The sequence below is a fragment of the Corvus kubaryi genome, unplaced genomic scaffold (assembly GCF_017639235.1).
Source record: "Corvus kubaryi isolate FWS band 111438036 unplaced genomic scaffold, C.kubaryi_AGA036_p1.0 65328, whole genome shotgun sequence".
Lineage (NCBI taxonomy): Eukaryota > Metazoa > Chordata > Aves > Passeriformes > Corvidae > Corvus > Corvus kubaryi.
The window spans coordinates 100,140-122,775 of record NW_024581923.1 but is presented as its reverse complement, the minus strand read 5'-3'; the positions used below and the strand labels follow the sequence as shown (position 1 = coordinate 122,775).

The 22,636-nt window shown below is 36.3% G+C and overlaps 1 protein-coding gene across 3 annotated transcripts in view; it reads left to right on the top strand.

Annotated features, from left to right (window-relative positions):
• LOC121673288 (mRNA-capping enzyme) overlaps positions 1 to 22,636 on the top strand; it is a 172,218-nt gene that overhangs the window by 74,321 nt on the left and 75,261 nt on the right. For all 3 annotated transcript variants that reach the window (XM_042046480.1, XM_042046479.1, XM_042046481.1), the window contains exon 12: positions 7,768 to 7,836. In XM_042046480.1, the coding sequence (XP_041902414.1) occupies positions 7,768 to 7,836 (69 nt within the window). The remainder of the gene's footprint in view (positions 1 to 7,767; positions 7,837 to 22,636) is intronic.

Genomic DNA, 22,636 nt, shown 5'->3' with positions numbered 1-22,636 from the left:
TTGCAAAAGAGTATTTGTTGCTGGAAACTGGTCAGTCTGTGAGGTATTCATTATTATTAAACACACCTTTGACTGAACTTCCAAATGAGAAAAATATGCCTTGCATGCTCACTTTTTTGGGCTACAAGTTTCCTATCTTTAGCAGGTCTTTTGTGGTGGATTCTGGTCTAGTGTCTTTAAAATTATTAGGGTACTCCTTATGGAATTCTTAAAACGTACTTCAGTGACCAGTTGTAGCCGATGTGTTTTTGTTGTGGCTGTTGGCTATTCCCACACCTAACAGATGGCACTCGTGTACATTGACAGGCTGTGGGATAGCTGAGCATTACTAATAAAACCTATCACATGCTAAACTTGACCTGACATTAATCAAGTTTTGAATGCTACAAATGATTCATGGATAATAATTAGTCTCTTGATCATATTAGTGAACACTGGTGTCACAATACTGCCATTATCTGCTTCATTCTTATAGGGAACAAATCTATTGCCATAATTAGGTGTTTTTTCATATCTTTTGGGCCAAAATGTTCTGTATGATTAACTTGGTAAAGAGCTTATTTTTAGTCTTTCAGTATGATTGATTTCAGAGCATCTAGTAAATTAACAAATTGAAAGGCTTTCCATAAAATAATATTTTATAAAAAGTATATTTTTTAAATTTTATCAACTGAAAAATTTCCCAGGTGTCTTTACACAGTCATTTGGTATATTTTTCATCACCATATGATTCAGCTGTTGCCAGAGATTATACAGTTCAAAATAGTGGTGATTTTGTTAAACAGGTGAACCTTTGGAGTTTAGTTTTACTCTTTTTGCTTAGTTACTGAGTTACTGGTTGACATCAAGTGCTTTCAAGATGTACCTATTCATACAGACAAAATAATGTTTGCAGCTTTTCTCTGTTTTTGTCTAGAATTAGCATCTTGAGTGGATGGCTGTATGAAAGCTAGGATTTGAGCTTTGAGCATGAATTTTTTTAAAGGATTTTCATACAGTTTTACAGCCCTGATTTTACAGCCAAAAACCATGAAATTTCTTTTTAAGTAATGAGCAAGTGAGAAGTTTATACTTTGTGTTCCTTATGCAGTTAGGGCAAAGTAGAAAATTTCACTGGTTTACTAAAAATGGAGCAGTTATCTTCAATATGTGTTGGCTCCTAATTAGCATAGGAAACTTCTTTAAGCAATTACTTCTTAGAGAGCTCAGTTTTTAATGTATTTTCTACAGTTTTTGATCCTACTTTTCCTTTATGCATATTGTAGATTATTGGCATGGGTCAGGAAATATTTTGTAACTTTGTGATTTTTTGTAGCATATTAACTTAAGAATATTTAGTATAAGCTGTGGTTTTCTGGCTGTATTCTCAGTTACTATGGTGTGTTTTCTTTCTTGCCTTTTGTTGCTGGTAAGATAAGTATAGCTAAAGACAATGAATAATGGAGGAGAATGCATTATAGACTTGGACTTTACCCTGATGCAGATACACTTCAGCTGATACTGTTCTTACTCATTTATTTGATGTAAGGTAGCATATCATATTTTGATTTCAAAATGAGACTCATGCAGAGGAAACCAGGTCTTGTTAAATTATCGAAAATCTGCTTTTCAACAGTTTTATAGGTCATTTGTAGCAAAACATGAAATCCTATAAATGAGAGATCACTTTTGGTTTTGTGAGGGAAATAAATGCTAACATTGAAGCAGAAATCTTTATTTTATGACCATGTGTTAAGTCACACCCCTGAGACCATTGGCCGTGATTTCAGGACCTTCAGAGGTACTTGGAAGGAGCCACTTTGAGGCAAGCAGCCAGTTGTAATGAGGCATTGGCTGGTCAAATACTTTGGCAAGTACTCATGTATCCAGAGATCTCCTTGCAAGGAGACTCCTGTGGAAGAGAACAGGCAGTGCATTTTTTCTTGCTGCTGTGGCCCTTCTGGAATATTCTGTCTAGTCTAAATGGGATGGTTTCAGTTGATTTAAAAAATGGTATCTGTGGGATATCTTTTGAGGAGACATTGAAATATTTAAAGAGTTGCATCTGCTTCCTTGTGAAATGTTTGATATGTGAACCTTGTTTCTTAAAAAAAACCTCTAGGAGATGTCTTGGTCAGAGTCTAAAAAGAGGAACAAGGAAGAAAAGTTGAAGGAAGAAAAATATTGCTGAGAAATAGGCATTAATTTTTTAATTGCACAGGCAGTACTTCATTGGACAGCTTAATGAAGATTGTGGTTCTCCATCACAGCATGCTGTAATTTGAGATTGCACAGTTTTCCAAATAAATTACTTGGCAGTTGAGCATATCACTTGAAGAGGAACTTAAATATGCATGTGAGGAGACGGTTTCATCCTCATAGCTGTCTGAAAGTTAGTCTGAAATGGTGATCCAGGCTATGTCTGGTTTGGAGCAGGGAGGGTAGGAAGCAGTAGAACTGCCAGAGGTGTGGTTTTGATCCTCTCCCATCTGCTCCCAGATTGTTAATTTACACTACGTTTGTTTAGATCAGCTGTTTTACTTGCGATGCAATATTAGATGAGATCATTGGTATCCTGAATGTGAAAAAGATAAAAGTCTGCATGGATTGAGTTTCATGTGTTTGTTTTTGGCTTTTTCCTTTTTTTAATCTATATTTCAGAAGGTGTGTGCTCCCTTTAGTTCCCAAAACCATGAATTCCCCAAAGTCACTAAAGATTGTTTTGAAAGTTTTACCACATATTTTCAGTAATTCAGTCAGTGAACCAAAATCAAAACTTCTCTTAACACTTTGTTTTGGGCTCTATTTCTGTTAAAATGTGAACTAGCCAACTTCCATTTGTGGAAAGTTTGAGATTCTGGGTTTTATTTTTAAATAATATATGAAAAATTTCCCCTCTATGGCATAGTTACATGCTATTCGATGCTTTTTTGCTTTGAGACTGAAAGCAGCTGTTCTGTTCTTGATACCTTCTCTTGCTTTTAGACACCCAACAAACCAAAGAAGACATGATGCTGCAGGACAGGGGAAACTGGAAAGATTTTGGTGAGGAGGAGGGAGCAGAGACCATAGCCATAGCTTAGAGGACCAGCTTCCCTCACTTGACATTAAGCTACCTTTGATAATATTTTCAAGCATTGCACAGCGGCCCATGTATTGTCTGAAAGGAAGCTTATACCCCACAACACGCATGCTTAATTCTTTTCCAGGAGGCCTCCTTTTCAAAATGTAATGTTTGAAAGCTGGAGTTTAGAATGTTAGTAGTTTGGTTGATGGCTCCATCATTGCCTGATACAGTTTGATTTATTTTTGGGAAATGTGGTAGTTGGGATGAAAACTATTTTTGCATTATTTTAACTGATCTTAACATAATCATTCTGTGGGATTTCTGATGTCATTCAAAAACAGGATTTATGAAGATTTATGTAGTAGGTTATTTACAGAGATGGATGAGCTCATGTTTATAAAACTTGACAGTTGTCAGGATATGAGAATTTCTTTGAGGCTGATGGTGAGGGCTGTCATCCTTGGAGAAGGGGATTGTCTTTAAATTGGACTGAAACCTAAGCTGGTAAAGATGCTGACTCTGTGAAGTTAGGGATGACAGTAGGCCCATGTCTGAAGGTGTTTTATATTCTGGCTAACTGGCAATTCAATTAATAGTTTATTTGTAACTAATACTTTTGAATGAAGTATGTTCCCTGTCACAGCTCTCTCTGTAGAGTGAACAGATCCAGATGATCAGTAATTTGAAGGTGGCTCTGGAAAACTCCATAGGGAGTGCAGGCAGAGTTGTTCTATCTTGACTTGAAGTGAAGCATATAGCAGTTCTGAAATTGAGAAAGCAAGGAAAAGGGACATTTGTCTTGTATTGTAACATTCAAAGGGATTTTTTTCTGTATCCCTAAGTATTTCAGGAGGCTAACAAGCAGTGTCAGTTATGAATCAGAAATACAGACAAAATGGTTAGCAGTATTTGCATATTGTGACACGGGAGTCAATAATGGTTATGTGTGTGCAAGGACCTTAGTAAAATTATTTTGTAGAAAGTCAGTATGACTTTGTAGAGTCATCATTATGTTTTGGAATCCTCATAACTCACATTGTGTTGTGTTTCCGTGAGATTTTTATTTCTTTTTTGGTGAGGGGAAGGAAAAGACACAGTAGTACCTGCTGAACTTTTTTATTTTATAAATAATGTAATATCTGAAAACTCATAGAATCTTGTGTCTTGCCTCAGAAATACCGAAACACTAATGAAAACCTACTAGCGTTGTATGGAATCTGTATGCACCTCAGTTTTCTTGTCTTCCTGCTGAAGGAGCAAAGTGATTTCTTTGTTGGTATAAGTACAGAGAGATCTCTAAAGCGTGAATTTTCAATTTTCCACAGAAGAACTGCTGACTAGTTCAGTATTCTAGCAAAATCAGCTTCAGCGAGTTATTAGCGCTCTTTTGGTGACATACTGCTGCTCTTCATCTCAGTGGTTAAGGAGCAAGGAGAAATGCTGTTACTCATCATACAGCTCCACTCAATCCATGCAATTATACCATTCTTTTGCTTAGAGGAATGTTATTAGATGTAGCAATAATTTTAAATTTAGTTAAAAAGTATGAAAGGGAAAGTTTTAAATAATAAACTGTAATATGAGTATATGGCTTATTGCAATGTTCACGGGGAAGAAGGAAGCTGAAAGAAGCGAACACACGGGATCTCAGGTGGAAATAGATGCCACGAGGCTACAAGGAGTTGGATGCCAGAAGAGCTGGTTCACATGCATCATTTACCCATCGTCTATAAAATGTGATTGAGATGCATTGCGCTTTATCTTACCCATGGCAGTCATCCCAGTCAAGCAGGTGTGCCATTTATCATGGCGCCGATTAAAAAAGACTGTTCTGTTCAAGTTAATTAAAAATTTGAACATGTGGAACATTGAACAACCTTTTTTAAAAGATGAACCATGATATTTGCATTTGAAGTTCATAAACTGAAAAATGTAACTTCCTTAGTGTCAAAAATACTTGCTTGTATTGTCAAACATTCCTTTTCTGCTCATTTCCTTGTCATTCCAAACCTTCTGCAATACTCAATGTCTGTGTATTCTGCTGTTCACAGACAACCTTTACACAGTTTAATTCTCAAGAAAATTTTTATTTTCTTGAGTGTATGAGGAATAAGGTCAGAGAAAATGTACATTCCTTCCTGAATTCCCTCCCCTCAGTTGCTAATCCTTTCTAGTCAAAATTCCTTTCTAGAGAGAGTGTTATCATTCAAATACATGTAATTGACCTAATGAGAATGAAAGCAGAATAACTGGAGTACAAAGAAGTGTAGTTATCTGTTGAGGATTGCTGTGGGTTTAAAATCCTTTTGTCTTTGATATCTAACCCGTCACTTGGGAGAAGCTTAGTGAGAACACTGTGGACCTCCAAACTGAGAACATGTTTTACTCTGAAACTGGGTGGCAGCTTGATGAGACGGATTCCTTTACATTTTGTAATTCTGGCTAAGTAGTGAATGAAAAGTATCAGAAGGTATTTCTGAAATGAGAAATTTTTAATTTATATTTTCCTCTCCATTCATCAAGTTGCAACAGTACTTTAATGTAGTTTTCTAAAACTGCATGTTCACCATAGTGGAGAGAGTTGCATGCCAAACAGTGCACAATAATTATTTTATGCTTTTCTACATACTCCAAATTTAAAGATTGTTTCTATAGTCTTAAGTTTTATTTTGGGAAGGAATACGTAATTCAGTTATGTAGGCTCCAACACCGAAGTAACTGTGTCCTCAAATTGTAGTTCCCTTAAGAACTTCAAAAACAGAAGCAGAAACAGAGGTGATTGATTTTTCTTTGTCACTTTGGTTAATGCCTTTTGATAAGTTAGGCAGAAATTTTTAAAAAGTATGGTCTCAACTAATTTGAAGTTTCTGGTTTTTTTGTGGGGCGTTGTTTTTGTTTTTTTAAAAATTTTATTTTAAAAATATTGTTATTCCTTAGTATTATTAGTATTCAGGGAGAGTTTTTTTGGTACCTGAATTTAATGAAATCAGTCTTGTGCATTTTTTTAAGTTTGAAGCATACTCTTATTACAGATGACTGGCCAGTCAGTTTTGGAACTGCAAAGTAACTTCCAAGTGATCCACAGAAGACTTAGCTTGTGTAGAAATTTTAAAAACCCACAATTTAAAATACTTTTTGACATTTGTTTAAATATTTTTCCATTGCTTTAATAAAAGCAAAGACTAACAATAGATTTATGAAAGAATTTGGGATTTTTTTATTGTTACTTTGTGTAGACATATGGTAGCAGATGCATTACATTGTGAGCCTCAGCTGTAAATTTCAAGATAGCAACAGGTTATAACAGCAGGCTGTAGCTTCAAGTTTCAGTTATGAGCTTTCTCTTCTGAAAAATTGTGTTTCATTGGATAATTCCTTACTCAGAATTAAATATTCCTAAAGTATTTTTCCACTTGAGAGTACTCTCAATAGTGTGTTTTTTGCAGTTAAATTGTATCTAAAAGGTGAATAGTGAAAGCTTTCTTTGTTGTTGGAGCTATAGGCACAAATCTAGGCTAATGACTGGGTAAGAGAAGAAGCTAGCTTTTTGTAGCAAAATGATCAGTTGTTCTTTGCAAACAGTTACAGGCTTAAGTGAAATATGTTGAATTATTATTGTTCCTAGTATTTGGCCATCAGGCTTTTGATCCATGAAACAGAAAAGTGCATTGCTTTTAGCTGTACAGCCTTAGTAGGATACAAATGTTAATTCTCAGCTCTTTCATACTTTATTGACTTAATTTGAATAATTTAGTTGTAATTTGGTCAGCAGGTCATTAAGTTGAGCTCTAGAAAGGAAATGGTACAAAATTAGCAGACCAGGCCAAAATGATGCTTTTAAAACTGGCTGTGATTTACTGGTTCTGTATTTTCTATGTTTTATCACCATGTGGTTACTTTTATGTCAAAGTTTTTCAAATATTGCTAAAAGTACCTACAACTTCAGGACAGATTCTTCATCTCAACAGTAAAACACAAATTGAAATTAATAAAGAGATATTTTTGTAATTCTCCTAATTTTTGCTATTACTTGTCAGTTATAATTCTCCTTGGTTATTTGCTTTTCCTTGGGCAAGTCATAATTTAATATGGAAGTTTATAATCAATTCTCATAACTGTTGACTATCTGGTTTCAGTGGTTTGTTTAATTAGATGTTTTTTTTCTCTGGTAAATGCATCTTGATGGATATATTTACCTCCATATGGAATTCACAGTCTTTGAAAGCATAAAATAGAATATTCAAGATACAAATTAATTCAAAGAGTTGTTTTACACTCAAGTAACTGTGTTACTGGTTTATGCCCTAGTTAGAAAGTCTGTCAAACATGAATTTCAAATGATGCCCTGAAGTATTTTTCAGGATATAAGTTCAATCTAAAGTAAGTGCTACTTGCATGTTAAAATGGCAAATAGATTTTTTTAATTTGCCCACAAATGACTGTAGTGTCCTGTATTAGAATTGCTATTTCTTCATTTTCTAGTGTATAGAATCATCTTGGTTTCTAAGTATTTCTTTTTGGACAAAGGCATTTTCTAGCCTTGAGTATTCTTTGCAGAGACTGCTACTTTGTTGACGTTGACATCTCCCAAGCTCTAACGTTAAAGCACAAATAAGCTGTTTACTGGCAAACGATTGCAGTAGTAGCATATAATCCACCACTGTTCACTTTGATGTGCATTTCTCTATGGAAAAAGGATTTCTTTCTCTTTTGTTCTACAGCTCCTGGAAGGAAACTTTGCCAGAGAAGTTAGCCATGAAGTGGATGGACTGATATTTCAGCCTACAGGAGTAAGTAGCATAAATAATGGATTTTTCTCCCTTTAGTCCCAGATGAAATTCTCACTCTTTCTCCCCACTCATCCATCTTTGTTTTGGTCAGGATTACTTTGCAGTGTTGTTTCTGACTAGTTGCTATCTCATTTGTAGTATGTGTGATTTCTTACTAATTGATGGTGGTAGTTTTCAGGAACCATCTCATATTTTTTTAGAGACTGTACTATGGATATGTGCTGCTAAATAATCAAGAATTTTCTATGACTGCATGAGTTCCATTAATCTTTCAACCATTGATTTGAGCTCTCATATTATTTTGCTTTCTCAAGGATGTTCACACATTAAAATTTCATTAAAATTTGTGACTCGTGTTGTTTAGTGCAATTGAAGCATGATAAGTTCTTGAGCCATGTCTGCCAGTGTAAAGGTATATGAGTGGCCTGGGGAGAACTTACTAGAAGTACTGCAGACTACCAGAAAAAATAATGCAAGTGGTTCCCCAGCAGGAAAGGTGGCTTTAAAGGAAGGCAATAGCATGGCCTCATCCATTCTATTACTCCTCCTGTTGAATCAGATACAGTGGATACACTGGAATGTGTATTGTATATTAGCATAGATGGTCACTGTAGCATCATCCATCTTGACTTTTTTCTTAGCTTGTAAATCATAGGATGGTTTGAGTTGGAAGGGACTGTAGAGGTCATCTAATTCCAATCCCCTGCCAGAAGCAGGTAGAGACACCTTCTGCTAGACCATGTTACTCAGAGCCCCATTCAGCCTGGCCTTGAACACTTACAGGGATGAGCATCCACAACTTGTCTCGACCACCTGTTTCAGTACCTCTTTCAGACCACCCTCATAATAAAGAATTTCTTCCTAACATATAATCTAAACCTACTCTCTTTCGATTCGAAGCCATTCTCCCTTGTCCTGTCAATATATGCCCCTGTCAAAAGTCCCTCTCCATCTGTTTTGTAGGCCCCCTTAGATATTGGAAGGCTGCTATGAGGTCCTCAGAGCCTTCTCCAGGTTAAACATCCCCAACTCCATCAGCTTGTCTTTATAGGAGAGGTGCTCCAGCCCTGAGATCATCTCAGTGGCCCTTCTCTGGGCTTGTTCTAATAGGTCCATGCCTTTCTTATGTTGGGGGTCACAGAGCTGGGCACAGCCCTCCGTGTGGGGTCTCATGATAGCAGAGTAGAGGGGCAGAATCACCTCCCTTGCCCTGCTGCCCATGCTTCTTGTGATGCAATCCAGGGTATGATTGGCTTTCTGGGCTGCAAGTGCACACTGCCAGCTTACGTTGAGCTTTTCACTCACAAACACCTCTAAATCTTTCTCCCCTGGGAGAAAGTCTCAGTCCACTCTCCACTCAGTCTCTGTTTGTGCTTGGGATTGCCCTGACCCAGGTGCAGGACTGTCACGTTGCGCGCTAGCTCAAAGAGAAGCCCAGAGGTCTAGCTGAGACCTGACTGGTTTATGGTGGCTTCACACAAAAGGCAGAAGGGAATGAGCTCCTCAGCCAAGGGAGCTGTCTCTGAGCAGGTGGAGGTGAAGAAGCAGAGAGAAGGGACTCCTCGTATAGGTTCCGTGCAGAGATTTATTCAGGTGAAAGGGTAGGGACGAAGAGCCAAGGATCTGAGGGTGTCCAGGGATTTTATAGTGGGGATAGGAAAGTTGGGGATAAGGGATACAGCCAATAGGATATGGGATAGGAGGCGGGGTTGAGAGCAAGGGAACCAATGAGATTAACACATAGGAGGGACTAAGGGAAGGAGCCAATGGGGTGTCGAGTATAACAGAACTTTCTAGAACTTAGACACATTAACTTGAGGGAAATGAATATACATAGACTTATACGTAAAATAAGGAGGGGAAAACATGGACCAATCATACAAAAATATGTGAACTGTAGAACTAGGGGATTATGGGCTCTCACCCTAACCAAGAGTGAGGCATTAAGCTTCGGTGCCTGGCCACCACAGCTGAGTGTCGGTTGTATCCTCAGGGGTCAGGGGGGCTGCAGCCACTTGCACTGCTGCACAGGACCTTGTACTTGGCCTTGTTGAACTTGGATGTTTGCACCAGCATACCTCTCAAGCCTGTCAGGGTCCTTCTGGATGGCATCCCTTCCCTCCAGTGTGTTGATGGAATCAAGCAAGGAATTGCTTTCAATTATTTCAAATTTCACAGGTATTTCTATCCTTCCAGTTACTTGTGGAAAGTACATGTGTATACTTCTTCAGTTGAAATGTACTTTTCCTGGTCTGCTTCATGTACTGTAGGTCTTAGCAAGGGGTGATGATGCTCCCATCTGGAAATAAGATAAATTTCTCTATTTCAAGTTCTACATCAGCTAACTAGGCAATTAGGCCACATACATTTTTGGTTTTTTTAATACATAGCTATTTCCAGTTTAAAGCAAAATCACTAGGGGAAAGAAAGTTCATGCTTTCGTAAGAAGTCCTGATGATATCTTAGAATATTGTTAGACTCTAAATCAATCAGAAAGGTTTCTCAGAAGAAAATTAGAGGTTAAGCTAAGCAGAGTTACTACAGCTAAATTTGAAATTACCTTTTCTAGTTGAAATGAACTTACTGAGGAATGTGTTTCTTAGTCACTATTACAGGAAATCAATATCTGATATGTTTTGTGTTTCTAGAACTTGTGTTTTCTGATTTAGCCCACTAAAAAATTTATAACCCAACTAAAACAATTTTCTTTTATAAATGCTTATAAAGGTTATTAATCTTTAATGTATTTGTTTAATTTAATGTTCAAATTTTAGTATAGTTTCTGAGTTTACAGAATGTAAGTCTGTTGCATCTGTTATTAAAATGATTTTCCTGGATGAGGCAATGTTCAGTTTTCTCAGTGTAATTAGTTGAGAAAATATAAATAATATATTTAGAGTGAGAGATACCATTGTAGACCTTTTACTTGGGAAAGAAGTATTAAAGCTGATTAACTGAAAACGATGAAGCTGATAGAGATGGCTTTTTTATTTTATGTGATACAGAGGGAATAAATTAATAGGCAACAATACAAGAGCAACAGTATAACAGTGCATAAATGACCCCTTGAGAATACTAACTGAAATAATTTTTGTGTTGTAGTTGAATGCATGATGTGTTATGTCGTTTCAGAGAGAAAACAACAACCCCCTGTTGTTGATTGGAGTGTAGAGCCCCAAACTTTGGTTATCGTGAGAGTTTAGAGACCTTTATAAAACCTGTTTGCCTCAAGTGAAGAGACCATGGCATATCCAGAAGAAAATTAGGAACCATAATTATTGACATAATTGATCTTGCATAAAGAAAGGATAGCAGAAATGATGCTGAGTTTCAGAAGATCTGGGAAATTCAAGAACATCTTTTGGGAGCTCTTGAAATCCAGTGTGTGTTTTGAGGAGTACACAAATGTAGACAGGAATTGAAGCAAAATCACAAAGAAGGATGAAGGGGCAGCAGAGGAAGATAAACAGAATGTCAACAATTACAGTCAGAAAATTCTTTGGGGAAAATTACCCACACTTACCATGTTTTTGATAGGTGAAGCAGAATGCAGAAGTTAACTATTTAATACAGAGAATGTTGAGGTTATTAGTTCATACTGTTTGAAAGTCTTTTCTGAGTTTCCCTTCCCCTCTGCCCTGGTTTACTCAGAGGTGTTCTTCTTGTTGTTTGGTCTTAGACAAAGGCATCCAGACCTGAGTATATGGATATGTTCCCCACTAGCTGCAGGTAACACTGGTACTGGGAGTCAACATAGATGGAGAAAGAGTATTTTGTTGTTTTGAAGTTTGGTTTAATTCTGATTTGCAATAAAACTCAAAATATCCAAAATGATCTGTGAATATGCTTTTAGCTTCTAAGAGCTCTGGATTTTCTCATTTTTCTCTTTGGTTTGAAGTGATTTCGCATCAAGTGCCTCTGTATTAGTCCAGTTTTGAGAAATTTATATGCTTTAATGAAAAGGGATTTGTGAAAAAGTTTTACTACTGAATCTAGGGTTTCAGTTAGATGTAAGAGGGTTTGTTTTCTTCTGTTAGTATTCCTATCTAAACTCTTATTATGAATAGTGAGGTTCTTGTACTGAAGCAGAAATTATTTTGCACTGTGACTGATGGTGGTAGAAACAATATTAAGGAGTAAGGAGATTGTTTTCTGCCTGTGCAGGTGAGTTTATTTTGCAAGATCATACTAACTGAGCATTATTTTTCCCAATTCATCACTTACTTGAGTTACTTATATTGGTTATTGCTTGGAGTATACAAAGGCTTTCATTACACATTGATAGTTGAAAGGCAATGGCTGAGGCATCCCATCTTCATCCCATTTCCTTCCTTCTCAGTCTGAAAGCTTTCACAGATCATGAGAAGAGCATGTTTAGTGGAAGTAATGGATGTTTTTGCCTCATTTATGGTTTAAGAATGCTTTGTTGGTAGTTTGATGTGATGTGTGGTAGGAATTACTTTCTTACTTTAGCCAACTAAATGAAGACTCACTGGCCATCAGTTAGGAAGGCCTAAGGACAGCTTTTGAGCATATGTGGAAAGCTTGTATCACAATTTATAATCTTCTGTTTTGTGTTTGCCTTCGGAGCTCTGTTACATTTTTGCATTGGCTCCAGCCGATTTCTATTTGGTACTCCTCCATGCTCTTATTTTGGATGAAGAATAAAGTCCAGTTACGTGGAATTGGGATTTTTAGAGGGAAGGACGAAGGGCAGCTGCAGAGCTCTGTTCTTCTAAGATAAATGTTATTTTAAAGAATAGCTGAATTATTTAACACCCAACTCTCCATACTGAATACTAATGAAAAGCTTAGCCTTTAAAATGAAAGAATAATGAACAGGTTTTTATAACTGAATAACATTGCATGAGTTATTACTATATCTTTCTTCCCTTCCCTTGGCAGACGTAGTGGTGATCTGAAATGCTTGGTTGCCTGTTAATTATTTGTGCTATTCCCATTGTATAATAGGCTGTGTTATTTTCTGTCATTGTAGAAGTTCATCCAAAATTGCTAAAGTTAAAACTGAATGAAATATCTCCAAAAGATACCACCAAATAAAATATCTCCATGATTTGTTTCATTAAGCTGTGCCAGTTGGTCCTAAATAATCCTATACAATTGGAAAGCCTTTTCTTCCACAGTATATATTTTATCAAATGGTGTGGAAATTTTTAATCATAGGCCTAGTCACTTGCTGGCTTATTTCAGAAACTCAGACATCCTGTTTATCAGTGATGAAGCAACAATTATTGTGACGTATTTCTAGTGCAATAGCAAGTAATGGCTTCAGACAGACTCAGATATAATCTCAATACCAAAGCTGATATATAAAGGCTTAGGAAGAATCATATAATAGCATAGATTTTTTTGCTTCTAACAAATATGTGTTTCTGGATTTAGCTTTCTAATTTTGTAGTGATTCATGTAATATTTGGAGGCAATGGAATAGAATAGAACGGAATAGACTATTTCGGTTGGAAGGGTCCTACAGTGATCATCTAGTCCAACTGCCTGACCACTTCAGGGCTGACAAAAATTTGACCATATTCTTAAGCACATTGACCAAATGGGTCTTAAACACTGACAGCTCTGAGGCATTGACCGCCTCTCTAGGAAGCTTGTTCCAATGTTTCACCATCCTCTCAAGTACAGAAATGCATCCTGATGTCCAGTTTAAAACCCCCTGGCACAGCTTTGAGCTGTTCCCACACGTCCCATCACTGGGAGAAGACATCAGCACCTCAGTTTGTTAAAACAGATGCTAAGACCACCTGATTTTTTTCTCTAGAGTTTGCAGCAGAAGGAAGGAGAATCTGGAGAGAATAATTTTCATCAGTCTTTGTGTTGATCCACATTACTAAAACCTTTAATGTATCTAAATTTAGAGTATCTCTTTGCTAAATGTGATTTCTTCTGTAAGAGGAATGTTTCTGACTGAATCTGTTACTAGTCAGGGGATGCTGTTGTCATATCAGTGTGCACTTTTTGTGCAGTTGTAGGTTTTCTTTTATCAGAGAACTTGCTGTCAACCTCCTGAAATGCCACTGAGCTTTGCAGCTCTTTTCTGCCTATGAATAGTTGTTACATTCAATTTCCATGGCGATGTTCCTTGCAATTCATCTTTTAAATAGCTATTCCTATCTCAAATATACCATTTTTTCATATGCTTTATGAACATACCCAAATATATTAGCAATACACAGTATTCCTTTGAGGGGCTTTCTGTGACTATACAAGTAAAATTTTTATACCAATTCAAATTTATCTTTGCTTGCTTGGGGTGATTTGTTTTCTACCTTTTTTTTTGAAATCAGAAAACTAGAAAATTAAGAAATGCTAACCTAAACACCAGTAAGGTCTAATTAAATTAATTACAGCTCATTTAATTAAATTGTTAGACTCTTAGATACAAGTACCATGATTTTTGAACATAGCAGTTTTTTATGATTTCCACTTACTTTCCAAGAATCTGAGGTAATTCACACTCCAGAAAATTCCTACATTTCTTTTAGGTGCAAACTCCTAGCATCCAGAGTTGAAAAAAAAAATGGCCACCCTCCCCCCCACTTTCCATTTATGAGTCATTTTTAGCTCTTAATATAGAAAGGTTGGGGTATAGCAAAAATTTTTCTTGTTTAACTTTATGCTGTTGGTCCTCTAGTACATTCAGATTGAAATGCAAAGGTATTTGCTATTTGCCAGAATTGTTTAACCTGACTTCCTTATTATGTCAGCCTAGATAGATGTCAGTGCCTTGAGTCTGATTACCTAAGGAGAGTGTTGGTTTTAATTGCTATGTTGTCTCATTTGCTTGCTAATGACCTATACTGCCTGACATTCTCTGATTTCTCAGGCAGTGAACTGCATTTATGGGTGCTATCTAAATAGCTTCTTGAACTTCTGTTCTGCAGTTTAATCATTCTGCCTGCCAGTGGCAGTAGGAAAGATCTTTCCTACATTATGTGTACTGGTCATCCTTGGGATTGTCAGTTGACATTAATATGGTGGTGTTTGTGCATGTGTTGTTTAGGAAAAGAAAAAAACCACTTTCTCTACCTGCTACTGTTTTAAATGTTGGGAAAATAAAGATGTAGAATCATCATTCATAAAGGCTTTCAAAAATTATTTTTGCATAGTTTCTTTGTCTCAAAGCTGGATGTCAGGGAGCTTGTGGAGTGCACTTGCTATCATGCTTCTAAATGTGTCAGGTTGCATGTACTTTCTAACTAAAATAAATAGGTAAATGTTAGGAATATATACTGTAAATGGGATTTCAGGTGAGAATACCAACACAATTGTTCAGCTTCTGCAAAACACACTTGCTTTAAAAAGAGTAGGTCTGTATTACAAAAATTACATTATTTTATATGTGTTGTGGATCAGTTTTGAAAAAAAAAATTCTTTCATAGCTGGATAGGGAAATCTAAGAGAGTTTTTGGTTTGAATCAGTGAGAACTCTTTACTGAATCATCTGATTCAGCTCTTCAATAGGCTAATGAAGTGGTCACTTGTCTTCATGGCAGTGTTCTGACTCATCCTGAAATTCACAGCAGTCTCTCCAGGACTGAGAAGCTGGTAGATCAGGAATGATTTGGGAACTGGACAATATAGTAGAAAGTATTTCGTCAACACTCTCTTTTCTTTAGATCCCAGAATAGATATCCATAAACAGAGTGCTTAATTTATGATCCCTCTTTCTATCAAATGGAAAGATTTAGCAAAGTATCTGGAAGAACTAGGTTGTTGTAATTGTTTTCTCCCAGTTCTGTTTTCTGTACATGGCAGAAAAAGACAGCCAACAAACCTTTCAAGTTTTCATGAAAATCCGTCATAAAATGTTCATATTCTTTATTAGGCAGGAGCGCAGCAGTAAAACAAAAACAGTGCTATCAGGATAAACAGAATATTTAACTAGATCTCCATCCTGCTGTTTAGTGTAAGCAGTAGCCCAGCATTTCAGGAAAATGATGTATTTTCTTTCATCTTACTGAGATGTAAGAAAACAGGATAACTTTCAGAGGAGTATCAGCACTTGTGTTGTGGTATCTGGATGGTGAAAACATTTAAAGACACTTTCTTTAAAAGCAGAGCGATTTATTCTACATTACCCTGTTACTTGTAATTTGAAGTGTTTACTGGGTCACTGTTCTTATAAACAGCAATTTTAAAAATGCATGATAACTATCACCAAAGGGTAATTGAATTTTTTAATTATAAAAATATTTTTCTTAGGTGCTAACATGTATTTTTAGATAAATCTTTGAAGGTAACTGTGTATATTGGTGACTGCACATTTAAAATAATCATGTTCATGGTACTGTACAGAACAGTACTCTGCAAAGCTCAGAGGTGCCTGTGGAATAGTATTCTGTACTGAAGAGGTACAACAGAACACTGTGTGGTAATTCAGTCTCCTTTGACTGACAGTAACTTTAGTTTCAGTTGTAATTGTACTTTCTGTTCCATTCATCAGCTCTCCTAGACTTTGATATTACAAAAATAGTGAACCAAGTCCATTAACATGATTAAAAATGAAAGTCTTGAGCTTGATATGAAAGCTATAAATTTCTTCTAAGAAAATTTCATTGTCTTCTACTGAGGTGCATGGTGAATAATTTAGATGTGATTGTATCATACAGGCCTACTAAGTACAGAGGTAGAAGGGCACTGCTGGACTTCATGCCTTGATTATAGAAGTCAGAGATCAGAAACCTGATGAAAGTTTCCTATGTAATTAGTGCAGATATTTCTAAAGCAAAAGCTTATTTTCTTTTAATGCTGTTAGTTGTGTTTCTGAAATGAAATTCAGGTTTTCCCCACGTTACTCTAGAAGCTTTCCACTGAAATAGAGGAATGTGCAACTGTGACATGTCTGCTGGTTTGTTCTGAAAGAGGAAAATTATTAGAAGTCATAGCTGGAAATACCTCAGATTTCCAAAATGCAGATGTTCTGTATGTTTTGGATTGTTTATTAAAAAACAGTACGCTTGTTACAGGCTGAGAGTTTTGACAAGTTTGAACTGACAAACAGTAGATTGCTTGTTTCCAAACAGTGATCACTAGAAATCCCAGGAAGGTCTTGAATCTGTATATTCATCCAACCACTGAAACCAAATGTGTTTTAAGCAACATGAGATTCTCTAGAGGGAACTTTTAACTTATGGGAGTAATTGAAATATGTGTCTTTGGGACTCGTCAGACAGTGAATTGATGTTGCCATTGTTAAGGGAAAATATGCCTTGTTCTGCTGCTAACGAGAAAAAGGAACCAGAAGAATAAAAGATAATTCTAAATAGTTTTGGAAACAACTGTTTTAACAAATGTAAGTTGATCACAGGATCCAGTGCTCATAGTGCTCAGAGCTCAAAACAGGTGAAAAAAGAAGTTTGCTATGTGGTTAATAAAATAAGAGTTTCAAGGTTGTTCCTCTTGTCTTCATGTATAAAGTGTAAAATGCCAGTTTCCTACTTAAATCTGTCCAGCATGGTGAGGAAAAAATGTAAATTTAATTGGAGAAGACAATGGCAGAGGTCAGTATTTGCTAGTTTTTAGGCAGCATATTCCTTTGCAGCAGTCTTAGCATCAACTAACGTCAAGCAAAGCAAATTCATATTTGGCTTTTGGGGTTCCTTCCCCCTATTCCCCTTACAGAGCTGGCTCAAAGGCCAGTAGACAAAAGCATTATTGCTTTGTTTGTTATTTACGGAATATTTTTGAAAGGTACCGGTTTTAAATAATACAGATTTTTCTGTAAGACAAACATGTATGTAGTGAACCATATTGGATATATTGTCTTTCTGAAACCTTCAGAGCTTTTTTTTTTTTGGAGCATTAACATGCTTTTGGAAGAATATGTTTGCTTTTTGAGTAGAATCAGCTCTACTCTCTAAAATATATATAGAGCATGGGACTACTTCCGTGTACAAAGACTGCTAAAGTTTTTTTAAAATTTATTTTTAGACAGCTTAAGTAATACAGTAATACAGTCATAATGCTTTTCATTGCTACAGGATTTGGTTTAAACTTTATATTTCATTAAAATATTTGAACCAGTAAAGAACATGAGTGTAACTTTCCATAATTTGCATATGAACAAGAACAACGAGATAAATTATTTTTGTGATTATTTGTTGACATTTTAAAATATTTCAGCAGGATAAGATGTATTTTCTATGCTTGCAAGACCTGGTATTTTACTTGCAAAAATGTCAGAGGTAATGTACTTTTGTACCCACTTGCCCTACTGATCCTTTTCAGTTTCTGGATGGAAGGGACATGTAGTACCATGTGCCTTGTGTCTAGTAACAGTCAGGGAAGTGGAACTTTGCATTGGTCATCAGATCAGAAAATGGGCCAACAAGCGTTGTCACAAAATAAATCAGGATTTTTTTTTTCTTGGCAGAGTCATGAACTACATACAGATAGTTCGCAAAGAGGACCTAATTTGTCAAATAAAACATTTTTTCATTGAAAATCATTCCCATGGCTCTGATAGGCATGCACTAACCTGGTCTATGGAGAGCAGCTACAATGCTGCTACGATACTAGCTATGATGCTAGTAGAGTCTTTGTTCAGCTAGTTTTGAGAGTTTTGGTTGCTGGGTTGGTTGATAAAAAATTTAAATTTTTGTATAAAAGCAGGTAACAAGGGTTGCTTAGGTGTAATTATGTATTTTTATATTTTTTTAAAATTTATTTTACTTTGATTTTTTATGTGTCTTATTCTGTAGATCCTTCTATGTGTTTCATATAAGATGCTATTGCACATCTTACAATTGTTGCATGGAGTCAGAGAGTGTAGTAGAAACCAGCTGATTCTTTATGGCTCCATCAGTTTCTTGGCTTTTTTCCCAAAAGACATCGTTACTCTGACTTGCTTTATCACAGCTAATTAGTTTGCCCTTATACTTATGTTTGACTTTGGATTTGGTACTGCATTTTTGTGAACTATTACTGTTTTTAATAAATCTTTACACCTGCTACATATATGGAATGTTATGGAACAAATACTAAATGAAAACTGGGTTTAAGCTAATACCTTGTCTTGGAGCATGTTAGAGTGGTTAGCTACAGTGCCACAAATGGTGTTACTATGGAGAGAGCTTCTATTTCCATGACATTTGCTTGCATATTTTGCTAGGCCTTCAAAAGAAGTAGGGTTCTGTCCTCTATAAAATTTGGTGGGTGTTATTCCATTACTTCTGAAACTCCGCAGTGTCTCACTGCAAAGATACATGAATTAATTTCTTAGGAATATTAATGGTGACTGGCCAGGAAAAAAATGGAGGGGAAAAAAGTTATTAAAATTTTGATCATGCAGAGAGCAAGGGTTTTTTGATAATATTTTTTTACTAGAATAGATATTCCAGCTTGATTTTAACAGAGTGTACTGCTCTGCTTATATACATTTTGGTTGCTTAAAAAAGCCTACAGCTATTAAAGAAGTAGAGTTTTGCTGGTTTTAGAAAAAAAATATGTTTAGCTGTATAGCTAATGGCTTTATACTGTGAGAACTGCCTAGTACTGGGGGGGGGAATTTTGAATAACAGTAAATTTTTAATTCAAGTCATGATGTAGCTCCCTGTTTAAGAATCAGTTATTGGCTTAGGGGTAAATTACAAAACCTCTTTTTTTCTTAAGATGAAAGAAGTGGTTTTGAGACATGAAAATCTTGACGGCTATTCATGAAGGGGAGTTTCTTTAGTAACTGTTAGGGCAATGTCATGGTCACCTGCAGGAGGCTTTTGACTGCTTTCTTTCTCACTGCAGTCACATGTGCTCACAGTTCTCTTCTGCAAGATTGCTCTTAAGTGCAGGTGTGTGTGATCCCCAGGTGCTGGAATAGAAGGAGTTAAGGAACAATACTGGCTGTTGAACACCATCGTGTGACCTATTCTCTCCTGCACAAAGGGTGCTGCAGAGGAAGGATGAAGGGAGTTAAACACCATTAAGTATTCTTATGCCACCCCGAAGACAAAATTGCTTTCCTTCTGTTCCTAATGAACAGCTGGCTGTTGTTCCCTTTGTATACCACTCTTCTGCTCTAATTAGGTTTTAGTGTCCTAGGTGGTTTTGTTTTTTAATGGTTTTTCTCTTTTACCCCCAGTTGTGAGGGGGGGAGTCTAAAGCTTTTGATCCTTTGTAATATGTTCTGGGAGCATATTATTTTGTAATACGTCTGTTTGCAACAGTTATAAACAGTTGTCAGGACCTGAGCTGCTACCCCTTTTGAAACCCATTTTTTTCAGAGCTTCTCCCAGTTTCACACATTTCGAAAGCACAAATGCACATGTGCAACTGAGGGAAAAATATGTTCAAAAGCCTAATAACCTAAGTGTTGTCTGTGTAACGCAGCTAAAACTTTGGTCCACCTATTTTAGTATTTTGGTAAATGAGGAATGGTGCTTCACCTAATATTCTCCCTCAACTTCCACTGCAATCATTGTTATAGCTTTATTTTAGACACAATGTCTTTGGTTTCCACTTGAACTGAATTTCTAGATCTTTCTGCCAAAACCGGTACCACTGACTCCCCACCTGCTAATGCTAAGATTCATATTCTTTGTCCCAACTTTAGAATTTAATTTCAACAAATAGCTTTTTGAATTATTTTGGTTTGTAAAAGTCATGTTCTCCTTCTGTTGAGGATGTACTATACAACAGAAAAGGTTTTTACAAGACAGCTCATAAAATGAGTATGGTACTTACTGTTCTTGGTGTCAAGAGAGATGTAGTTCCACATGGCTCTCTCATTCTTGTTGGAGTACCTGCTGCATTGATGACTGGCGGACTTGTTCACTTTGCTGTCATCTCTGTACCTCTCACTCTGCTTTAAGAAAGTTTCTGAAGGATTCTCTTGAAGTTGCTCCACAAATAGGATTGAGCTTCACAGAGATCTAATTTTTTAGCTCAGAATTCATACTAGCATGCTCATTATTATCTCTGCATTTTAGTAACATTTACATCGAAATTATAAACTTGCTGTATCTTGCACGTGGTAAGAGATTTTTAAACTATCTTCCAAACATCATCACATATTTGTGCTTGAACCAGTGATGTTATTTTTTCCCTATGGCATTCTCATTTGTGTTTTATGATCTAGAGGTTAAGGAAAGGACTGTTGTCTTTTTATAACATTAGGAAAAAGGAAGCATGGGAGGGAAATCTGATTTGAAAGAAGCTTCTCCTGAACTGGCTCAGGTTTGTCTGCTTTCTTCTCCCAGAATTTCCCAGTGACTGCACATCGAACATTTCCATTCACTTGATGGATGCCAGTGAATTAGCACTATGAGTTGCAGTTCTCTTTCTTAAGAAATATAATTCTGTTTTTGAAATACATTCTGTATTTGTTTATGGAAAAGCTGTGCTTAAGTAGTCCTTCTGTTCCCCCTTGCTAAAATATTAAACTGTTAAATAGCGTCTAAACCTGATGACATTTGTTTTGGCAAGTGGTAATTGTCACTTACCCCCTCCCCTAATTCTTTGGCCCTCAGCTGTTTGCCTGCTCGAAATCATACCTACATTAACATTTAAACATTTGGTATCATTAAAGAAGAAACATTTAAGAATAGGGAAAGGAGAAAAAAGTCTGACTCTAACCCTTCTGCCAGTAACAGAATGAAAGCTTCCTGCTAGCAGCAGAGAAGTCGGAACAGGTTCTTCATGGCAGTTGCTCAATCCCAGTATTCAAACCAGAGTTTTCATGTTCAATGTCTCTGTGTTTGTGTGGTCATGCTCTGTAGAAGGGGTAAAAAAATCTGTTGTGATTACAAAGCATTATTAACAACTTACATCAGAACCACTGCTTTTAATTGGGAGAATGTCCTTCCCAAGAAGGATAGCAACTAATTTCACAGTCACTGGAATTTTTTGAGTAATGTTTTTAAAATACAACCTGTATTTCTTTTCCCTTTACTTACAGTGCTCAGCAAATAACTACCCTATTCAACTTAAGCTGTTCTTACCCAGAGACATTGACTTGTTTGTTCCTAAGTGAGAACTATAAGGATTAATTTCACACAAAGAGTGGGTAGGATCCTTTCATTTTCTTGTTTGGCATGGGATGTTTTTTCTTTTTAGACAAGGATTTTTCCCTGCTCATTATCCAAATTAGTCTCCTGAAAATGCAGTTTTAAGTTGTATTAATCTTGTAGGAGACTTGAAAGAGAAAGTACATACCGATTTTTTTCAATATACATTTTTTTCCACTTTGCTTTTAATCTCTGAGCCCATCAGCTTGCTACTTGCAAAGTAAAAGCACTGTGAAGCACATGCTGAGTTCTACTGGTTGGACTTAACTCCCATGTTGTATGAATGTTTCCTTGTGAAAATAAGGATGTGAAATATGTGGTTTGCTATTTTAATGTCAATGGCTAATGACAAAGTGAAAATAAGGATGTGAAATACGTGGTTTGCTATTTTAATGTCAATGGCTAATGACAAATTTAATATGATTAAAACTCATTATTTTATAATTTGTATACTAGAATACGTAGTTGAAAAGGCTAGTTTATATTGTTTCGTATAAAATACCACAGGATTCAGTATTCCAAGCAAGACTCATGTATATTTAATTCAAGGAGATTTGTAGCCCTGTAAGATGTAATAAGCTAGCCCTTAATGACAATTTTGTGTAGCACACATTTAGCAACATGTAGAAAAAAATCCTGCTGGCAATTCTGTGTATCATCTTTCAGGCATATCTGTTCAGCTCTAGGGGCTTTTTAGCTCTGGAATTATAAAGAGAAATTGGACTATGTCTGAGACCAACGTGCTGCAATTTCTTAGTACTTGCACA